Genomic DNA, 21,444 nt, shown 5'->3' on the forward strand with positions numbered 1-21,444 from the left:
AATTACAATCCTAGCTTTTTAAAGCTGATTTGGGGGCATCAGTTATCAAAATGTTTCTCCCCATTTTCTCCTCTCCATTAGAAAACAGAAATTTCAGGGACTCCAGTCCCTGAATAAAATCTCCCACTGGGCTCCTTCTTTCTGTTTGTTCTCCCACTGTAGTAGAGCAAGCCAAAGAGGGCAAAGGCAAGAGCTAAGAGGTGTTCCAACTGACAAGGAAATCCTCTCAGTAGCCTCTGAAGTTGAGCTCCACCACAATCACTCCACTCTTTGGACCCTTAATATACCTCAGGATGGGTCTCAAAGTCTGATGGCTTGTTGAGACCTCTGAATCCTCTTTTAACCAGCAGTACTCCAATGAAGTCACTTCCACAAGTCAGCCCTCTTCAGTTCTTGGGATTTGGCAAAATGCCGCGTCAATCAAAAATTGGTCAGGGGTAAGTCAAAACTGTCCTCAGGCCAGTCTATAAAGGGAGATGCACCCCAGATTCTAAAAAGAGGGTGTCTGAATCACTTAGAAGGTACATGGCATATTTTCTCCCTTCCTTTCTTCCCAATCATAAAATCTGGGCTCTCTGGGGATGCTTCCTTACATTTTCCCTCCACTTATGTATCAGATGATATGATGTGCCATTACCTAGTGGGGTAAGTCCCAAAAGGGAACAACAGAAAAGAAAAGAGGCCAGTGACCTGACTTGGGTGACCCCACAGAAAAGGCAAAAGAAGATAAAAAGCACTGCCGATCTTTTTCAATTTCCATGAGCTTTGGCTCTTCTCTCAAAGAAGTGGGGGAGCTCTTGGCTTTGGGTCAAGAAACCTCCAAGCTAGCTTTAGGAGGAAACCCACTAGCCTCTCCTGCAAAGTTCTTCACCCAGACATATTTGAAACCATGATGAATAAGAGGGTGGCCACCATTTAAAATCTGGCCAGAGAAGTAGGATGAGGAGGTTAAAATCACAAGTAAATACCTATTATCCACAACTAAAACAACTTTACCATCCCTCTTCATCTCTCCTTTGAAGAGAATTAGTTAGGAATAGGACATGCTTGATAAGGAAAAAGTCACTAAGCACTGAAATTCTACAGGATCATAGAACCCAAAGGTTCATCCTTCATCCTCCCAAGTATCAATGCAATAGTTTTAACCTTGGCAAAGAGGCAGGTTCATGGGGATGGATTTCATCTTAGATAATCCTCTAGATAGGAAGGTAGAAGCTCCAGTTAGAAGTGACTTCAAAGCTTCTTCAGCAGCCTTACAGCCCCACTGGAAACAATGTGCTTTGCTGGAGCTACTGTGTCCTGTTGCAGAGACCTAAAAAATCTTAACCCCCAGAAACAGGACAAATGATATATAGTACTTCAGAAAATATCCTTAGCTACTACAATTACAATGAATGAATTCATGGACCCCATAAGGCTGCCAGTGAAATCTCTGGCTACTGTCTTAGTGGTCAGACCCCAACACTGGCTTAAGACCTCAACAATTGTTAACTATTCAAAGCAAATCCTTTGTAGCTCAAAATTTTCGTGTTCAAGGTGAAGCTTGGTGAAGTAGTATTTAACACATACAAGTCAAAGAGTTTGCTCTTCAGTCCAAGTTCAAGAACGATAACAAGTCATCTTACAAAGGCAGAAGTTCCCGTCATATGCAGAATAAAAGTATGAGAGAGAGAGAGAGAGAGAGAGAAGGGACTCCTGTTATTCTATAGGTAAGACCAGCGTCTGAAACAATTGAGGAAAACTCAGCTCAGGGAATGACTCCAAATCCAGTTCAAACAGTATGATTGCAAAGAATCTGACTCTGTCCAGAAATAGATCTAAGAGGCAGGATATCCCACTTCTCAATGTATTTCATTCAGGTAAGTACAAAGGAAAATGTAGCACAGATGTCCTCTGGAGTTCTAGGCTTCTCCACATCCTTTCTTTATACCCTCTTCAATATTGAGAGATTATGAGAAATATAAAATCATCCTGATTGTGATCTTGCACCTCCTACATCTAAAAGCAATAGAATCTGTTTATAGAAGATGATTAGGATTCTGTTCCATATTCTTCATAGTAACAAAAAGATGAGGAAGAGTCCATGCCCCCCAGCCTGAAGCAAATACTCACCAGCAACCACACATCACACAACAGAACCACTAACCCAGGAACCTATCCTTGCAACAAAGCCCGTTGCCAACTGTGTCCACATATCTATTTAGGCGACACCATCATAGGGCCTAATCACATCAGCCACACTATCAGGCTGATAGTGATTAGACTAGAGGCTCGTTCACCTGCACATCTACCAATGTGATATATGCCATCATGTGCCAGCAATGCCCCTTTGCCATGTACATTGGTCAAACTGGACAGTTTCTACGTAAAAGAATAAATGGATACAAATCAGACGTCAAGAATTATAACATTCAGAAACCAGTCGGAGAACACTTCAATCTCTCTGGTCACTCGATTACAGACCTAAAAGTGTCAATTCTTCAACAAAAAAAACCTTCAAAAACAGACTCCAATGAGAGACTGCTGAATTGGAATTAATTTGCAAACTGTATACAATTAATTTAGGCTTGAATAAAGACTGGGAGTGGATGGGTCATTACACAAAGTAAAACTATTTCCCCATGTTTTTCTCCTCTCCCCACCCCCACTGTTCCTCAGATGTTCTTGTCAACTGCTGGAAATGGCCCACCTTGATTATCCCTACAAAAGGTATTTCCCCCCGCTCTCCTGCTGGTAATAGCTCACTTTACCTGATCACTCTTGTTACAGTGTGTATGGTAACACCCATTGTTTCGTGTTCTCTGTGTATATAAATCTCCCCACTGTATTTTTCACTGAATGCATCCGATGAAGTGAGCTGTAGCTCACAAAACTTATGCTCAAATAAATCTGTTAGTCTCTTAGGTGCCACAAGTACTCCTTTTCTTTTTGCGGATACAGACTAACATGGCTACTACTCTGAAACCTGTCAGATATTTCTGATGATGCAAAGTGAAGTGATGCAAGGGAAACTGAAGATACAATCCAGAATGATTTGATTCCTCATTTGGTGGCAGTAGGAATCTCGTGGTGAAAAACCAAGTGTCTGGGCTTGAAAGTATCCAAATGCTCCAAAGCTATGTGGAAGAAGAGCTATATCACTGATTTTTTTTAATCAAGGAGAAAAACGGTTCCAGAAGGGATCAGAAAACATGCTCCAAAACGGTCTCCTGGGCAGAAAATTTGTTAGCGACTACAAAGCTGCCTCTTGCTAATTTATAAACACTATTTTAAGAAGCACTACAGCTTGATCATCATTTCCTAGAAGAAATATTCTTTAGCATGAAGGTGCTCCAAGTGGAGGTTCCAAAGTAATTTGCTGTTATTACCCTTAATTTTAGGGAAAGGGGTACATGCTTCTCTCTCGGTCTTACTTCTCTTTCCTTCCTTACCAATTTTTCCTTACTTGCTCTCTCTCTGCATCTCAAACATTTCAGACTGGGGAAGAGGAGAGGTCAGGATCCACAATGGAAAATTTGTTACTTGCTGATTTCCTTTACTGAGGTTGACCTCATTCTCAATCTTCCCCACCCCATATAAATTATTGGAGTATCTGTACAATAGTTTTCACAGGGTCTATGTATCATATATAAACCAGAGTACTAAGGCATTCTCATTAAAAAGATTATTTATACTCTATACTAATTTACTGATTCCATACAGCTGTGGAGGTACTCATCTGAAGTTAGGGGGCCACCTCATTGACAAGTCTGAATTGCATCTAGTATTTGCAAAAAGGAAAGGTGAAGAGATTGGGGGAGATATTAGTCCCATAAAAAAATAATCAGGTAACAAATTTTCTGTTTTACTAGGAGCCTGAGCTACAGCATATGTCATGTCAGTCATCTAAATCAGCAGTTCTCAACCTGGGGCCTTCTGGAGAGTCATGAGTAGGTTTCAGGGGGGCTGCCAAGCAGGGCTGGCATTAGACTCACTGGGGCCCAGGGCAGAAAGCTGAAACCCAACCAGAAGAGCTAAAGCCCAGGGCAGTGAGCCCCACCAAGCTGAAGCCTTAGCAACTTAGTTTCGCAGGGTCCCCTGTGGTGTTGGGCCCTGGCAATTGCCCTGCTTGCTACCCCCTGACACCGACCCTGGATTTTATATGCAGAAAAACAGTTGTTGTAGCACAGATGGGCCATGGAGTTTTTGTAACATGTTGGAGTGCCTCAGAAAGAAAAAGGTTGAGAACCCCAAACTAAATCCAAATGGTCTCAAATATAAATTAGCAAGAGAAACTCAAAAATCTGTACATTTCTAATGTACAAAGTGCTGCTTTATGAAGAATGCTATTGAGCTGAAGTACATACTTTAACTGATACAGATAATGTCAGCTTGTTGGCTATCCCTAAGTAAAGAACATACAAAAAAAAATTAAAATCAGGTTACTTTACATTTTTAATAGGATTATGTGTATAAAGGTTGTTTGTTTGTTTGATATGCTGTTGGTGGAATGAACTAAAATGGGATAATTCAAAGAAAATTATTGGACTCATTTAAGAATTAATTTGTAAATGAAATTCTTAAGAGTGGATGAATTTCAGTTTACAAATACACATGACTCCTTCTCTGAAGATATTTCTCATGATATTATACAAAATAAAGAAAAAATTATAATAAGTGTTACTTCCAAAATGCCCATTTAATAGTCCTGTATTTAGTGACAGTGCCAATATTTTAAGAAATGACTAGTGATTTTGTGAATCCCTAAGTTTTGCAGTGCTCAACCTAAGATGCTTAACAGTGGTCTGATTTTTTTCAGTTAGTGTTGAGCACCTGCCCTCTGAAAATCAGGCTGCTTTAATGTGTTTCAAGGGAGGCACTGAAAATGACTAGTTTCTTTTGAAAATTTAGCTCATACATTGTGATGACTACTGGCTGCTGGTTACTTTTATTCCTTGTAAAGTGATGAGTTATTTTATACTGATGAAATATAAAATTGCTTCCTTCCAGTACCGTTCCACTGGGACCTGACCAAATTCTTCTTCGAGGAGCTCAACTAAGAAATACCCAGTGGGTTCATGGAATAGTTGTCTATACTGGACATGATACAAAACTCATGCAGGTTTGTCATTTTAAATGTGGATATTTCATAAATGCTCTGTTTTGTTACGTTTTGATACCATTATTGTTACACAAAAGCCATCTTTACTCTTTGTCTTTAAAAATGTTTTAAGTTAAAGAGACCCGAAGATCTGTCTATTTTACTGTTGGCTTCAAGATAATAGTTAAAATATAGTTTATTTGTAGCAAAGCTGCTTTTTTTGTGAGTTAGAATGAGTAAAATCAAGATATATTTCTTTTGTTGGTTACATAGAATGTTACCAAGCATTTATCCTTGGAAAAATGTTTTTTTTTTCAGTTGCAGGCATGTCCTTATTCTTTTTAAATGTATATTGTCATTGGAGAACTACACATGTACCTCATTTTATACTTATTTAAAATTTTCTTGTGTTTCACAGAATTCAACAAGCCCGCCTCTTAAACTGTCCAATGTGGAACGAATTACAAATATTCAGATCTTGATTTTGTTCTGCATTCTTATTGCCATGTCTTTAATCTGTTCTATTGGCTCAGCTATATGGAATCGAAGGCATGGCCAAAGGGACTGGTATCTCAATCTAAACTGTAAGCACTAAAATAATTGTATTAAATATTTTGTTGTCCAGATGATACTTGCATAACTGCCATAATTTGAAAAATAGGACAGTAAAACATTCATCTTGATTTTATAACATTATCCATCTTTATTTACTGTATATATTGACTATAGATATATCAAAGCTGGTGTAAAGTGTTTCCTGGCCATTTGAGCCTCTTGCTAAGTTAAAGAATGGTGAATTCACCCCAGGAAGGGAAGCTGATATTTTTGCCTCTACCATCTTTCAAGGGGCTGTTAAGGAGCAACTTTAAATCTTCTCTGGCCCCTCTCCCCCATGCTGACCCTTACCATTTACTTTCCTTGTGCCCTTCCCCCAGTAAGTAAAGTTGTGGCTTTATGCTACATCATACCCTTCCATATGAGGGGCTGATTGTATCTCAGCTTTCAGTTGTTTGTCCAAATCACATAAGGAGCATGGTCTTTAACAGGCTGCTGTTAAAGGAGAGAGGAGAGAAATAGGTCTATAGGAAGCCCTATGACACATTTTAGTGGATAGCTGGCCTAGCAATATGCATGAGGTACTGACAGCCTTTGAGCCTTCAATTCCATGAGCAATGAGTTAGCATAGCTGATGTCAACAAGGGAACTAGATCTAAGGGACGCGGTTGTGATGCAGCAGATGCTCAGTCATATGTGCTCCAGACTCTCCTTTAGTAGGCATCTAGCATGACTGACCCCAGCAAGGAAACCAGGGCAGCAAGACTTCAATTCATCGTAGCCAGTTGACACACTCTTCTTCCTCCTCTTCTTTTGAAGCACCTGACTTTGAATCCAAAGTCCTTGGATCTGAAGTCAAAGTATAGCACTTAAGATTTGTCTTTGCCAATAAAGAAATTACTGGATCATAAATTGAAGCCAAGCTCTTAAGTTTTGACATGACTTACCAAGAAGCCATTCATTCATGTTTAGGATGAGTTTGGGTTACGTTACCTTGATTTCCTTCTCCATTGTATTGAAGTAGAAGAGAACAAACGGCTCAAAATGTTTTTAAGCTGAGATGTGCATAAGCAGTTCTCCAAATCCAGGAACTCGTGCCTCCATATTACAGAAAGTAATCTGGGTTCAGGCAGCCCTTGTTCTGATCAATAAAGATGTTGGTTTTAAGCAAGTTATGTTTTAAGTGAGCAAGCAAGCATTGAGCCAGTGTTCAAAGGCCTGTGACCAATATAGTCTCATGCATTCCCCAGTATGGATGTTTGTGACAGAGCTTCTTAAAACAGCCCTTCCATGGCTCTAGAGACAAGTTACAAGATGAATATATCTAGAGTATCCATGAACCATGATTTTGGAACTCAGATCTGTGAATCTTGTCCACTCATAAAATATCCTGGAAAGATGAATAGGATCTTCTTCCTTTTTGGTTGCTGTTACTTTCTGGCTCTGAGTTTCCTAATTCAGGACTACTACTTTGGCTGTCTAGAGCTATAGTATGCTTGAATGGTCAGCTTTTTATAGGCTGGAACATGCAGCTCCAAAGTGCCACATGACCCTGATTATGTAAAAGGATGATTTATGCAAAGAATGCATATTAGAACTGAAATTAGAATCCAGATTTCCATCTCCAAAACACCCCAGAATATCTAGCTTATTAATGGAATATTCTCTTGAGAACTTTCCAGGAATTGAGAAGGAGGAAGAACAGAAAAACAAGAACAGATTATGGTGTCTATGCCATCACCTCATACTTCTTTGTATTCTTCTGCTTGCTGCTTCTTCCTCTACTTCTGCAGATTCTATGAATTTTCAGGACATGGGAACTGTACTGCAACATAAGTGGCTAAGAAGAGTTGCTCTTTGTTTCTGAAGAGGTTTGAGCTTTTTACATTCATCTTGCCTCTGGCACAGTACTTATATCAGCTGCTTCTGAGGAAGATGGAGGTCTTAAAGTGTTATAAGGCTACAGTGCACTATGAGTTGTGGGTGTGATTCCCCTGCTCATGTACACATACTCAAGGTAGCTCAATAAGAGTGCAAGTTTAAATAATAGCATAGCCGCAGTAGCATGGGCAGTGGCAGCAGGGGCATGACTGAGCTGTGCCGAGTATGTACCAACCATTTTCAGATTGTTTTGTGCTCTGCACGGTGCAGCCGTGTCTCTGCTGCTGCTACCTGTGCTACTGCGGCTTCACTGCATCATCAGCCTGTTAAAGACAGATTCATATTTTTTTTTTGATTCAAAGAGACTGACCACTGCTGTGGAGCTCTGACATAGTGGTGAGCATGATTATAAATGGGTGAGTAAAAAGTGGTGTCCGGTATCTGTAAAAACTCTTTTGGAAAATTAATTTCAAAAGTTCATTTCTAGTATTTGTCTAAATATAGCTAATCATTGGAACTGTTTAAATGGAAAAGTAGTGTAAAACTGTTAGTCAGTTAAGGCTGGTCTTCAGTACGGGGGGATTGATTTAGCAGGTCTAATGAAGATCCACTAAATTGACAGCAGAGTGCTCTCTGCTCTCCAGCTCTCCGAGAAGAGTAAGGGAAGTAGACTGGAGAGCATCTCCTGTCAACGCAGTGCGGTGAAGACACCGGGCTAAGTTGACCTAAGCTATGTCAACTCCAGTTACATTATTCACGTAGCTGGAGTAGCATAACTTAGGTCAACTGACCCCGTAGTGAAGACAAGCCCTTAGTAACATTTCACACTGTTGATCTAGACTTTGTGTGCATATATGGAAATAAGCAAATTATATTGTGGAAGAGGTTGGGCATGTTGATTTTTAATAATGTAAATAGATAATGAACTGCTGGTGGATGCAAGTCAAAGTTTGGACTTTGTATCCAGAAATGTGTTTACGAACCTGTTTGATTTAGGAATCAACTTTGAAATGTCATGTAAACATGCTTCTTTGTGAGATTTCTGGTAAAATCATGCTTCTGTGCCTTCTGTAAAAATTATGAAGATATCATTTCTTATAGTATCTTGCTACTTTACCTTTAACTACTGGAGGAGTGAGGATGTGTAGAGGAGGAATTAGGATGTGTTCTTTCCCCTCCCACAATTCTCACTTTTTAAAAAAAATTCTCAAATTTAGAAAGTTCATATTTAGAGTAAAGGTTCAGTTGGTTGGTACTTTATTCAAACTGGTTTGACCTTCCCTACAAAGCACAAAAATGTAAGGATATATCTAAAGAACAAAAAATCAGGTAATTTGCTTTTTAAAAGTTGGAGAAAAATTATGTAAATCAAAACTGCATTTGATCACAACTAAAATGATATCTTCCATGTAATTTACAGCCTTACAATATGGGTTAGGAAGCAGTATTACCGTAGTAACTTCTCAAAACACCTAAAGAACTTCTATCTGTATATTACAAAAGCCAACAAATGTGGCTGTGAAAATGTTGTCTGTTGGTTGCCTAACCAAAACAGTGTTTAATTTTACAAGTGCTTTCTTTTATTTTAACAGATGGTGGAGCTAACAATTTTGGACTGAATTTCTTGACCTTTATCATTCTCTTCAATAATCTCATTCCAATCAGCTTGTTGGTTACATTAGAAGTTGTTAAATTTATCCAGGCATATTTCATAAATTGGGTAAATATGACATTTATTGTGGCTTACACTGATTTCTAAAACCAAATACTATCACTTGTTTGTGAATCATGATAGGCAGTTCATTTCTATAATAAAAATCTTTTTCTCTTAATTTTTTTGTTGCATGTAAGCCCACATTTTAAAGCATGCAATACTAATCACAGTATCATAGAAACCTGAAATACTTGATCATTTAGTACTTCCTTGCAAACTCAGGATTTTTTCCTGCCTCACATTTTCCAGTGTTTTGTTCTTTCCAATTTGTAATTGTTCCAGGCAATAGGGCTTTGATTAGACCCCCCCTGGAAAAACGATTCCATGGTCTAATAGATCTCTTTCATGAAGTTATTCTAATATTCAGCATAAATTTTCTCTCTTAATTTAATTCACTTTCTTCTGATTATACATTCTGGTACCACCATGAATAAATTCTCTCCCTTCTGGTGCTTACGTTGAAATATGCATAGACCATTATGCCCCCTATTAATAATCTCTTAGACAAGCTATTTTATTTGTTTAAATTCAGCCCCTTGCTTTTGTTTCTTTTCACTGACCTCCCTTTAGTTTGAGTCTTTTTGAAAATAAAGTGTCTGGAACTGAAAGAAAAATTCCAGCTGTGGGCACACAAATTGCATGATCCTTTTCTTTGGTCAAATATGTAAAAATAAATGTGTGAGAGAGAGATGTGATGTGTAAAATAAGTGTGTGTGTGTATGTATGTATTTAATATGTGTGTACAGTTGCATATTTGAGATTTGCATGTAGATCAAAAACAACAAACTTTTTTGTAATTCATCAACTATTATATTTCTGTTGGTTCATTTTATGTTAGTGCCAAAATGTTATAAGCATTGTGCAACAAGAAAGAAGGACAAAATGCAGTGGCTGCTTTGAATATCTTAAACTCTGAAAGATAAAAACTGACAGAGATTGGGGAAAGGAATTTAAAACATTTAAGCAAAATGGTTAAGGTGATGACCAGCACACACACAAAAAATCCAAACAGGTTACAATTTGGAAATTCCTAGTTAGGGCAGAGTTAAAGTTGAGTCCACTGTGTTGACACCATGAGAGGGGGAAAAAAAGAGAGAGAGAGAGTGAGAGAATCTGTGTCTTTAAAAATCAGTTGAGTCCAATATAAGACTACAAACATTAAAATGCCTTAAACATAACCATAAGGCTTTTGCACATAATCAGTACAGGACAATTAAGATGATTTAGGAGTCTTAACAGGGCATTTCCATATTTTAATGTGTTTAAATTTCTTTACGTTTAAACGTAACTCTGATATTTTTTAGTTAATAATGTTTTGGGTTTTGTTTTTGTTTTAATAATTATAACATCCCAGTCATATATTTCACTCTAAGTTACTGATATGTACTCTCAATCTAAACTCCATTTCAATATATTTTTTTTCTCAGGGAATATTTACCTTTAGTACAACGTGTAAATGCCTTGCTGTGTTATACATTCTAAATCTAAGAAATATAGCGGAAAAGTCGATACTCTAATATGGTTTTCTTTTTTTATTTTCAGTGGTACCTATTTTAGATATATTGATACAGTTACTATCACATATACTGATCACTAAAATCATCTGAATAAAAACTGTCTCTAAAGTGTAGTATAAGTCATTAAATTAGTTTAAAAACTGAAAACATATTTCTATTTCAGGAGACTCTTTGTACTGATCTGATTGTCTCTGCAGGTTTTTCAGTTGAAATAGATGACATAAAAATAGATAACGTGTAGTCAGGTTCAATACATCTGTCCTTGGTCAGAGACTATATTTACAGGCCTGGAAGGATTAGATATTTATTGTTAAATGTCAGTAAACTTCAATTTCACTGTATACATACTAGGTGACAAAAATATTTCCATCTGTTATAATAATAATAATAAAAATTTACAGTTAAGCAAAGTAAGAAAAATGCTGCATGAGAACTTAATAGGGTTTTATTTAGGGATTTGTATGTTTTGACATATGTTGACAATTTGCGATTTAATGTTTATAAAGCTTTAACCTTTTGAGTCTTAACATCTTCTGTCATTAAATAAATATTGTCTATCTCCCCCATTGTTTAACACTCCCCAGAATTTTCCACAATTGAGAATTTAAATTGATAAGAGTAGGGAAAAATGCTTAAAAATAAACATTGATATCCATTAAAAAATTGAATTCTGTCACAGCTATACATAAGTAACAACAGTAAAGAAGCTAAGTAATTTATCTTTTTAAAAGTATGGAAAACTAGTTTTTAACACTTATATCTTTCTTTAGGATATAGACATGCACTATGAACCTACAGACACTTCTTCCATGGCTCGTACATCCAATCTCAACGAAGAACTTGGCCAGGTAGAGCAAATTGCATACTGTAACTTAATAGTGTGTGAAATGATTCCCTCTAGAACTTGTGAGCAATTGTTTTTACTTGAATTGTTAATGTGAAAGTGCTCTTATTTTTTCATAAATGTTATCAGTCTTGACTTTTTTAATAGGTATATTCTGAATAGTAATTATTTAAGCATATATTAAATTCTTAAGCATACAGTTTTTCATATACATTTATATGTTCTTATTTAGACAAAGGAATTTTAGCTCCTGTTTTAAATATGCACATATGTGTATCTCACACACACACACACACACACACACACACACACACACACACACACAAAACTACATTATAAGAACATTATTAAGTTTGCTAATTCAAGTGCTCAAAAGTTTAAAAATTCCACAATCTGTGCCAGTGCACCTTTTAATTTAGTCCCCGATACAATATGCATTATGATATAGTCTTTACTTTCATGATCACATGACTATTTTTTCACAGGACACTGCCTCATTCAATGAACAGAATAGGCATTGCTTGCTTAATGAGTGACTATTCAACATTTTTTTATACTTGCTTTTTATCCTTGGCAGGAAAAACACCACAGTGGCCCAACACTGTAGCATTTAATTTCAGAAAGGGGAACTACACAAAAATGAGGAGGTTCGTTAAACTGAAATTAAAGGGTACAGTGCCAAAAGGGAAATCTGTGCAACCTGAGTGGAAACTTTTTAAAGACATCATAATAGAGGATCAACTTAAATGTATACCCCAAATTAAAAAACATAGAAATAGAACCAAAAAAGAGCCACCGTGGCTAAACAACAAAGTAAAAGAAGCAGTGAAAGGCAAAAAGGCATCCTTTAAAATGTGGAAGTTAAATCCTAGTGAGGAAAATAGAAAGGAGCATAAACACTGGCTAATGAAATGTAAAAATACAATTAGGAAGGCCAAAAAAGAATTTGAGGAACAGTTAACCAAAGACTCAAAAAGTAATAATAAAAAAAAATTGCTAAGTACATCTGAAGCAGGAAGCGTTCTAAACAACCAGTGGGGCCACTGGACGATCGAGATGCTAAAGAAGCACTCAAGGACGATAAGGCCATTGCAGAGAAACTAAATGAATTCCTTTGCATCGGTTTTCATGGCTGAGGATGTGAGGGAGATTCCCAAACCTGAGCCATTCTTTGTAGATGACAGATCTGAGGAACTGTCCCAAATTAAGGTGTCATTAGAGGAGGTTTTGGAACAAATTGATAAATTAAACAGCAATAAGTCACCAGGACCAGATGGTATTCACCCAAGAGTTCTGAAGGAACTCAAATATGAACTTGCAGAACTACTAATTGTAGTCTAACCTATCATTTAAGTCAGCATCTGTACCAGATGACTGGAGGATAGCTAATGCGACGCCAATTTTTAAAAAGGGCTTCAGAGGTGATCCCAGCAATTATAGGCCTGTAAGCCTGACTTCAGTACCAGGCAAACTGACTGAAACTATAATAAAGAACAATATTGTCAGACATCTAGATGAACATAATTTGGTGAGGCATGATTTCCCCTTACTAAAACCATGCTGACTCTTCATCAACAATCTACTAGAATTCTTTGAGGGGGTCAACAAGCATGTGGACCAAGGGGATCCAGTGGATATAATGTACTTAGATTTTCAGAAAGCCTTTGAAAAGGTCCCTCACCAAAGGCTCTTATGCAAAGTAAGCTGCCATGGGATAAGAGGGAAGGTGCTCTCATGGATTGGTAACTGGTTAAAAGATAGGAAACAAAGGGTAGATATAAATGGTCAGTTTTCAGAATGGAGAGAAGTAAGTAGTGGTGTCCCCCAGCGGGACACGAAATATCATGTTTTCTCTATATAAATCCATGGTATGCCCACATCTTGAATACTGCGTGCAGATGTGATCGCCCAATCTCAAAAAAGATATACTGGAGTTGGAAAAGGTTCAGAAAAGGCCAACAAAAATTATTAGGGGTATGGAATGTCTTCTGTACGAGGCGAGATTAATAAGACTGGGACTTCTCAGCTTGGAAAAGAGACTGCTAAGGGGAGATATGATTGAGGTCTATAAAATCATGACTGGTATAGAGAAAGTAGATAAGGAAGTGTTGTTTATTACTTCTCATAACACAAGAACTAAGGGTGACCAAATGAAATTAATAGGCAGCAGGTTTAAAACAAATAAAAGGAAGTATTTCTTCACACAGTGCACAGTCAATCTGTGGAACTCCTTGCCAGAGGATATTGTGAAGGCCAAGACCATAAAAGGGCTCAAAAAAGAATTAGGTACATGCATGGATGATAGGTCCAGCAATGGCTATTAGCCAGGATGGGCAGTGATGGAGTCCCTAGCCTCTGTTTGCCAGAAGCTGGGAATGAGCGACGGGGGATGGATCACTTGATGATTACCTGTTCTGTTCATTCCCTCTGGGGCACCTGGCACTGGCCACTGACAGAAGACAGGATATTAGGCTAGATGGACCTTTGGTCTGACCCAGTAGGGCCATTCTTATGTTCCTGTTGTTTAATGTGTGGTCCATACCTTTTTTACTGCACTCTATTGAAATCCTGCTCTGAATACAGACTTATTGATGTCCTCATGGGCCTTTCTTTTGTACTTATCACTGTAGTATATTTGTGCTTCACAAACATTAATGAATTTATTTTCACAACACCCTGTGAGAATAAGGGGGTATTGTTATCCCCATTTTACAGATGGGGAACTGAGGCACAGAGAGGTTTAAGGTCAAAAATATTCATTAATTTTGAATACCCAATTTGAGACCACTAGGATCTGATTTTTCAGATTATTTTGAAGTATATAGCACTTTATATGTTCAAAGCACAGTTTCCAAGACATCAACTGCAGATCTGAGGTGCTTCTGCAAATCAGCCTCTAGATCTCAGATGAGACACCTAGAAAATAAGGAATACTCAATTTCTGGCTACTTGTGAAAAGTTTGGTTGAAATGGCTTGACCAGCATCACATAGGGACTCTGTCGCAGAGGCAGGGATAGAATCCAATTCTCCAGGACAGCATTCAGCTGCCTTATCATAAGATCATTCTTTTCCTTTCTGCAATCCTCTGCCTCATTCATTACATACCTTCCAATTTCTGCAACAGATGAAGCGGGAGTCCTATAGACAACATTGTCTTTCAGCTACACAACTCTGATTCATCCGCAGAGCAGTGCCGTCCTGTGTACTGAATGAGGCAGAAGGTCCTGTGGAAAAATAGTACAAAATCATTAAATTAAACACTGTATCATAATGCATACATTTGAGTGCTTGATTTTGCTGTCTTGATAATGTTCTTTAACAGTTCTTTATGTGTGTAATTTCTGAGCTTTTAAAAAAAACAAACTGAAAAAAAACAAATTGCATTATGCAGGTGCATCCTATTCATACACCCTCATGGGAACCTTTGGATCCACCACACAGCCCTCTATTACTGAGCTAACAGAGCTACTGATAGGTGTAATAGGTTATAATCCATCCTCTGTGTGAACCAGAGATGTATGGCTCATTTTTCCAGTCAGTTTCACAGATATTTGCTGACAGCAGAGTGGTGATGAGACAGGAATCGTGGGTTCCATTCTAGGCTCTGGAGGGAAGTATTTCTAGAGGGCACAGACTTTTGCCCATTTCCCCATCCCATGTGTCCCCTCTTCTGTTACTTCCTTTCCAACCTATCCCTGTTCCAATCCTGTCTCTTCTCCACCCTGGCTCATTGTCCCAATCCCATTCTCCTCACCTTGCTGGTCTACATCTCCATTCCTCAAGCTTCTTATTCCAGTCCCAGGCTTCTTGCCTAGTAAGTCCTAGTCTCAGCCCTCCAGACTCCCTGTCCCAATATCTTCTCCTACTCCTAGTCCCATTCTCTTTTGCCCAGGCATTCCCAGTTCCTTCCCAGCTCCTTGTCTCCAATCTCCTTGCCCAGTCAGTCCCATTTCCACCCCCTTAGATCCTCATCTGGCTTGTCTCTCTCCCCCCACCTTGAGTCTCCAGTGCCTACGACACCCATGTTCTCCATCCCCAGTGGCTCTTTGTCCACTTTTTCCATGGGTTCCTTGTCCAGTCTAAGTATCTCGTCAGCTTTTAGTCCAGTCTCTTTGCCCAGGCAATCCTAGTTCTCCCATGGCCCCATGTCAAATCTGTCACCCCAGCCCCCTTGCCTCCTTTTCCCTGCACCACTGCTTCTCAGCTTCCCCACTTCACCTCCTCATCCAATCTCATTTACTGGCTCCCAGTCTTTCCCTTCCTCCCTTTCTCTCCCTGCCTCCCAGTCTTCCCCACCCCGGCTTCCAGCCCTAGTCTCTCCCCCTCAGCTCCAAGTTCCAGTCTCTCTATCCAGCTAATGCCAGTCTCTCACCCGTGCAACTCCCGGTCCAAGTTTCCCTTCTCCACCTCCCCCAGCCTCTCATCCAAGTTTCTGCTCCTTCTCTAGCTCCTTATTCCAATCCATTCCCACCTCTCTCTCTCTCCCCCAACAGATCTTTCTCTTGTCCCCTCTGCATTTGAATCAGGCAGCCTCCTCCTCCGCATTGCAGGGACCCAGTAGGTGGTCACTGAGAACACAGGAGAGATTGGTCTGGCTTTTCTCACATATTTTTAATTCATGCTTTGGGATTAGAACGATGCTTTCCTCATAAGCATATTAGTACAATAAGATTAAAATTTATTTGGAAGCACTGGCCTCTGTCAGACACAGGATATTATACTAGCTGCGCCATTGATTTCACGTAGTAGTGGAATTTCTGCAATCTATGGACCATAGAACTGTGAAGTATACCTCCATGTGTTGAATCAAGCCCAATCTGTATATCCATCTTAATGTCTTATCTTTTACAGATATGAAATTTTAGGTATCAAGCATGTATTCATAAGAGTTATGTTCTAAGCCAAATATTTTTATAATCAATAAACTGAGTGAAGTAGTTCATTGCAAAAGTGACTAAAAGTGTTTAGTATGTTAACAGCTATGAATGACTAATATAGAAATATGTATTGAGTATAATGTAATGACTTTTAAAATTCATTTAGGTCAAATACATATTTTCTGACAAAACTGGTACCCTGACTTGCAATATAATGCAATTTAAGAAGTGCACCATTGCAGGAGTTGCTTATGGGTAAGTGTTTGGTTTTTTTTATATCAAATTAAAGTTGCTTATTTTTCTTTAATTTCTTCCTGGCACTGGATGTAGTTAAGAAGACCTTTTTCTTGTGGCTATGAAAAGAGTTGTTGGTTATGAGGCTGACATTCTTTATCCATTCACTACATAAAAGAGAGTACCTTTTCTTACAAACAGAAGTTAAGATAAAATTTTAAAAGACTGAAGGTTACTTGTTACAGTTACATATTTCAGAACATCAGATGTTTCTATATGTTAGTCTTATTAATACCTTTACTGATGAGTCTTTACTTACAGCTACAGAAAATGACAATGTTTTGGCCCACATTTTATATTTCACACAGACTTGTGCTCCTGTGCGTGGATACTTGTGTAAATGAACAGTTCAGTATGATTACACTGAATGAACAAGAATTTGAAAAGCTTTTTGGTGTTAGGTTTTGATGTTACATGAGTCCAAAGATATGTGTGTGTTCGTTTTTAATATAGGTTTGTTATGTGGGTTAAACAAATTCAATGTTTCATTATTTTAAAATTTATTTTTACATCTTATTGTAATTAGTACCTTCAACAGTAAATGTTTGCATACTGAAATGATTTTTTCCTTTTATGCTTGAACAATGTGCCTTTTTTGGTAGAATTGCTTTTGCACCCTCAGCTGTTAGGAATGACATAGGTGCTGGAACTAGGGGTACTGGATTGCAGCAGCACCCCCGGTTTCAAGTGGTTTCCATCTTACACAGGGTTTACAGTTTTGTTCAATGGCTTTTAGGACCCCCGCCATAAAAATTGTTCCAGCAGCTATGGGGAATGACCTCTGGTTGGTTGGTTGGTTTTGTTTTTTGGTGGTAACTGGGGGATGGGAACTCAGATTTTGCAAAGAGACAGAATAACAAAATAGCAGCTCAGTTTTTGGACTACCAACTTCGTCAGTTAATGTCAAGTACCTAGATATTCAGGAAGAGTAGAGAAAAATGTTTCAAGTGAATATTGCCTCGATGTATTCAGTGTTTGTTATTCAACTTCATATTTTCTGGGCCTGATCTTGTACCTGCACTCCAGCAATAGTGTAGAGGAACCAAATAGTTGCCTTGACAGAGCATCGAAAGATTTCTCTGGCATATGGAGTGGAAGGGAGACAGGCCTGAAGCATGCTGCACTCAGCCACACCTGCTGACTTAACAGCCCTAGGAGGCCATTACAAGCATAAATAACCCTGACACCAAATCACCTCCCAGCAGCGACAAGAGTTGGGGAAGACGCAAAAGATCTGGGCCTCCAACTTCTTAAGCTTAAAAAGAATAAAACAGTGGAGGCCCTATGACTTTAAGGAATTGAAGGGCATCAGTACCTTGTTGAAATCTGTGTTCAGCCTGAGCCATACTTTGACTTAGTCTATTCTAGCTGAAGCAGTAACACATAAATGAGTCTGTGTCTGTATTTGCATAAGTGGAGTAGAAAGAGAAACATTTAAGCTTAAACCATAACTTTTTTTCTTGAGTCTAATAAAATCTAATGTCTTCTCCTTGACTTCCCCTTTCTCCAACTGATTTTTGTCTGTAAAGAGTAGTTGTGGTGGGAGCTGAGGCAAATTGGACTTCTTCAGTCACAAAACAGCTTCTATTTATGAAGTTTATTTCAGGCAAAGTAACAAAAGTCTTATGATCCTTATGAATTAGGCTGAATGAATGAAATATGAGATAAGAAATAAAGGGAAATGGATGGCTCAAGAAATTGGTAATCGGATAAAATATCCTTTAAGTCTGTTTATCTCTCAGTGACTTTCACATCAAATCTGCTCAGCTTCCAAGTTAAAAGGATGTGTTTTCTATCCACCGGATATTCAGATTGGACCAGGAATCCACAAGTTATAACTACGCTCTCTACCTTTGATCTTTTATACCGGTCCGGACTCTTGGGTTATAGTATTTTTTTCAGCCAGCAGATGGAGATAGTACACTAAAACATGTGATGATGTAACACTCATTTATGTAGGCCTCTAGTAATCTCTGAGCCTTCAGTTAGAGTCAGCATTTAAAACCAGAAGGGAACACCAGATTAACTGGTCTGACCTGGTGTATATCACAGGCCACCAACACCACGCAGAGCATACACACTAAACCCAACAACTGAAATTAGACCAAAGTATTACCCATAGGAGACTGGACTATTATGGGCCACAGGCAGAGAATAGAGGGGACCAAGGTGCACCAGTGCCTGAGATGGCAGGGAAATGATAAAGTGAAATAAACCCAAATAATCCTGGGAAATGACCCACACCCACATGCTGCAGAGGAAGATTAAAAAAAAACCAACCCAAATCCCTGCCAGTCTCACCTGGGGGAATATTCCTCCCTGACCCCACATATGGTGATCAGTTAGATCCTGAGCACGTGAGCAAAAACCAGCCAGCTAATCTTCTGAGAGAGAGAATTCTCGGTACCACTTCAGAGCCCAGTTGTTTCTGTCGCCAGCAGGTGGAGAACCCAAGCAGCCTGCTGCTAGAGGAAGGAAGAGAAAAGTAGACCTTGGAGGCCATAAGGCAGCCCTGTGGAACACTGTGGTGTGCAGCTGCATTGGCAGCACATATGAGGCACACAGTCTGCTAATCATGAGTACCACATGCATACGACTTTCTGTTGGCAGGCATCCAGTCTGGCTGACCCCAGTCCAAGACCAGGAGAGGGTAAAGCTCCAACTCTACCTCACATTGTCAGACCTCTCTACCTAATCTGCAGGGGCAGCTAAGACTCAGAAGAGGTGAGCAGAGAAAGGTTTCTGGTTAGGAAGTCCTGACAGAATAGGAAGTCCTATAAAGACCTTCTGCAGATGGATGAGTGCCCCTGGAACTCTGGCAGCACCTATTCCCAGGATAAGGAAGGGGAATTGAGTACAAGTGTAGACTCAGACCTGTCTCTTCCTCTGACAGATTTATCATCTACTTTGAGTAGGGATAATGCTCCCAGTAAAGGACTGAGGGATGGGAGGAAAAGGCCCCATCAAGCCTTCGCAAGCATCCTCAGCACAGTCTTCAACTGAAGCCCATTCAGGGTCCAGATTGCTTTTCTGAGATATATAAAAATAATATTTTAATAAAAAAAATCTGTTTTGAATTTAAATTAATTTTAATATAAATCAATATTTTTATTTGAATGCTGCTAATACTTTACATTTGCCTGCATTGTAGTCTTAAATTGATACATTGATGTTTCTTTAATTAATTTCAAATTTTACATACAGACTTTTTCTACTAAGAAGTTTCACTCTGAAAGTGCTCAACTTTGTTTAAAAAGACAAGGGCAGGAGCTCATTAGCATCCTTCGTGTAAGAACATAACAAACTCAGACATAAAAGTAATAAGCAAATAGCCCATGCTACATCTGCAGCTGCTTCCACCTTCCATTATATTAAACTTCCACAAGTCAAGAAAGTTCAAATGCTTTTACCAGGCTATACTCCTCCATGAGAGTTTGCAGTTCAAAGTCAATGGGACTTTTGCTCTTAAGTCACTTTGATTCTTTAGAAAGTCTCACCCTGGCATGCCTAAATATGGTTTTAGGAACCTAACTTTAGGCTTCTGTTTTTGAAAATTTTGTCCTGTGTGAATAAAAAAAGGTTCACAATAACTTTATTAATGTGATTAAAGTAAATAACTTCCATTGTTAACACTGAAGTAATTTTATATTGAAGTAATAAAGATTTTGTATCACTAAGAAGTTTTTAGTAAAAATATAATCTTAACTTTTGATTCTGTAAACGCTTATATATTTGCTTAGCGTTAAGCACATGAGAGAGCTCCATTTATTTCAATGGGACTATTTATGTGAGTAAAAAATATGTGCCTGGTTAAGTGTTTGCAGGATCATAATTTTAGATTTTCAATTTTTATTTTATTTATGTATTTTGACATATAAAAATTTTTGTAAATTCAAATATGATACCCAAGAATAGTGAAAAAACAACCAACTAAACAGCATTTACAACTTAGTTTATTATGAGTTTTAATCTAAAGTTACAATAGCATAAAAACATTCATAAAAGCTATTCATAGCTCAGCCTGGTTTAAATCAATCTTTTTTAAAAAAATAATAATCATCGTCAGTGATTTAAATTACCTTGATACAAATTGATCCCTGTTGCTTCCCAATGTTCATGCATCTCCCTTTCATGAGACCTGCACATCTTTAACAGAGCTTCTCCTTTGGGAAGATTCACTCTCCATCGGAGCAGAAAGCCAAATAATACAGGGACAGCTCAGAGAGCAGCATGCCTGAGAATTTTCTCTCTTGATGCTTTCCCCTTTCAGAGCAGATTTCATGTGGGGGTGGGCAGAGAAATAAAATTGCTCCATCTCTGCAGCTCCTTTAAAGTACATTACTATTGATGTGGTAAATAGATTTTCACCTGTGTTATAAATGGGTGAATTCCTTCATGCTGTGTAGCCAGTTGTGATGTTCAACATTTTCAGAACACTCTGCAGTGCAAATATGTCTTTAATTACAAATATTTTCAAAATGTGTGCTTTTATGTACATTCAGAACTGATTAGCATAAACCAGTTTGCAAGCTTAGGAGCAGATCCTCCTCTGGTATAAATTATCACAGCACCATTGGCTTCAGTGAAGCTAAAACAATTTACACCAGCTGAAAATCTGCCCCTTTGGTTTTTGTTTTGATTCAGTTACATTTTGTATTTATATAAGTGTCTTGGTATCTGT

The 21,444-nt window shown here is 38.3% G+C and overlaps 1 protein-coding gene across 1 annotated transcript in view; it reads left to right on the forward strand.

Moving 5' to 3' along the window:
- ATP8A1 (ATPase phospholipid transporting 8A1) overlaps window positions 1-21,444 on the forward strand; it is a 262,923-nt gene that overhangs the window by 68,304 nt on the left and 173,175 nt on the right. Inside the window, 5 exon segments of the mRNA XM_038400205.2 lie at window positions 4,990-5,101; window positions 5,499-5,664; window positions 9,109-9,236; window positions 11,518-11,595; window positions 16,636-16,724. Coding sequence (XP_038256133.1) covers window positions 4,990-5,101; window positions 5,499-5,664; window positions 9,109-9,236; window positions 11,518-11,595; window positions 16,636-16,724 — 573 coding nt within the window.

The sequence above is a fragment of the Dermochelys coriacea genome, chromosome 4 (genome assembly GCF_009764565.3).
Source record: "Dermochelys coriacea isolate rDerCor1 chromosome 4, rDerCor1.pri.v4, whole genome shotgun sequence".
In the NCBI taxonomy this organism is placed as follows: Eukaryota; Metazoa; Chordata; order Testudines; family Dermochelyidae; genus Dermochelys; species Dermochelys coriacea.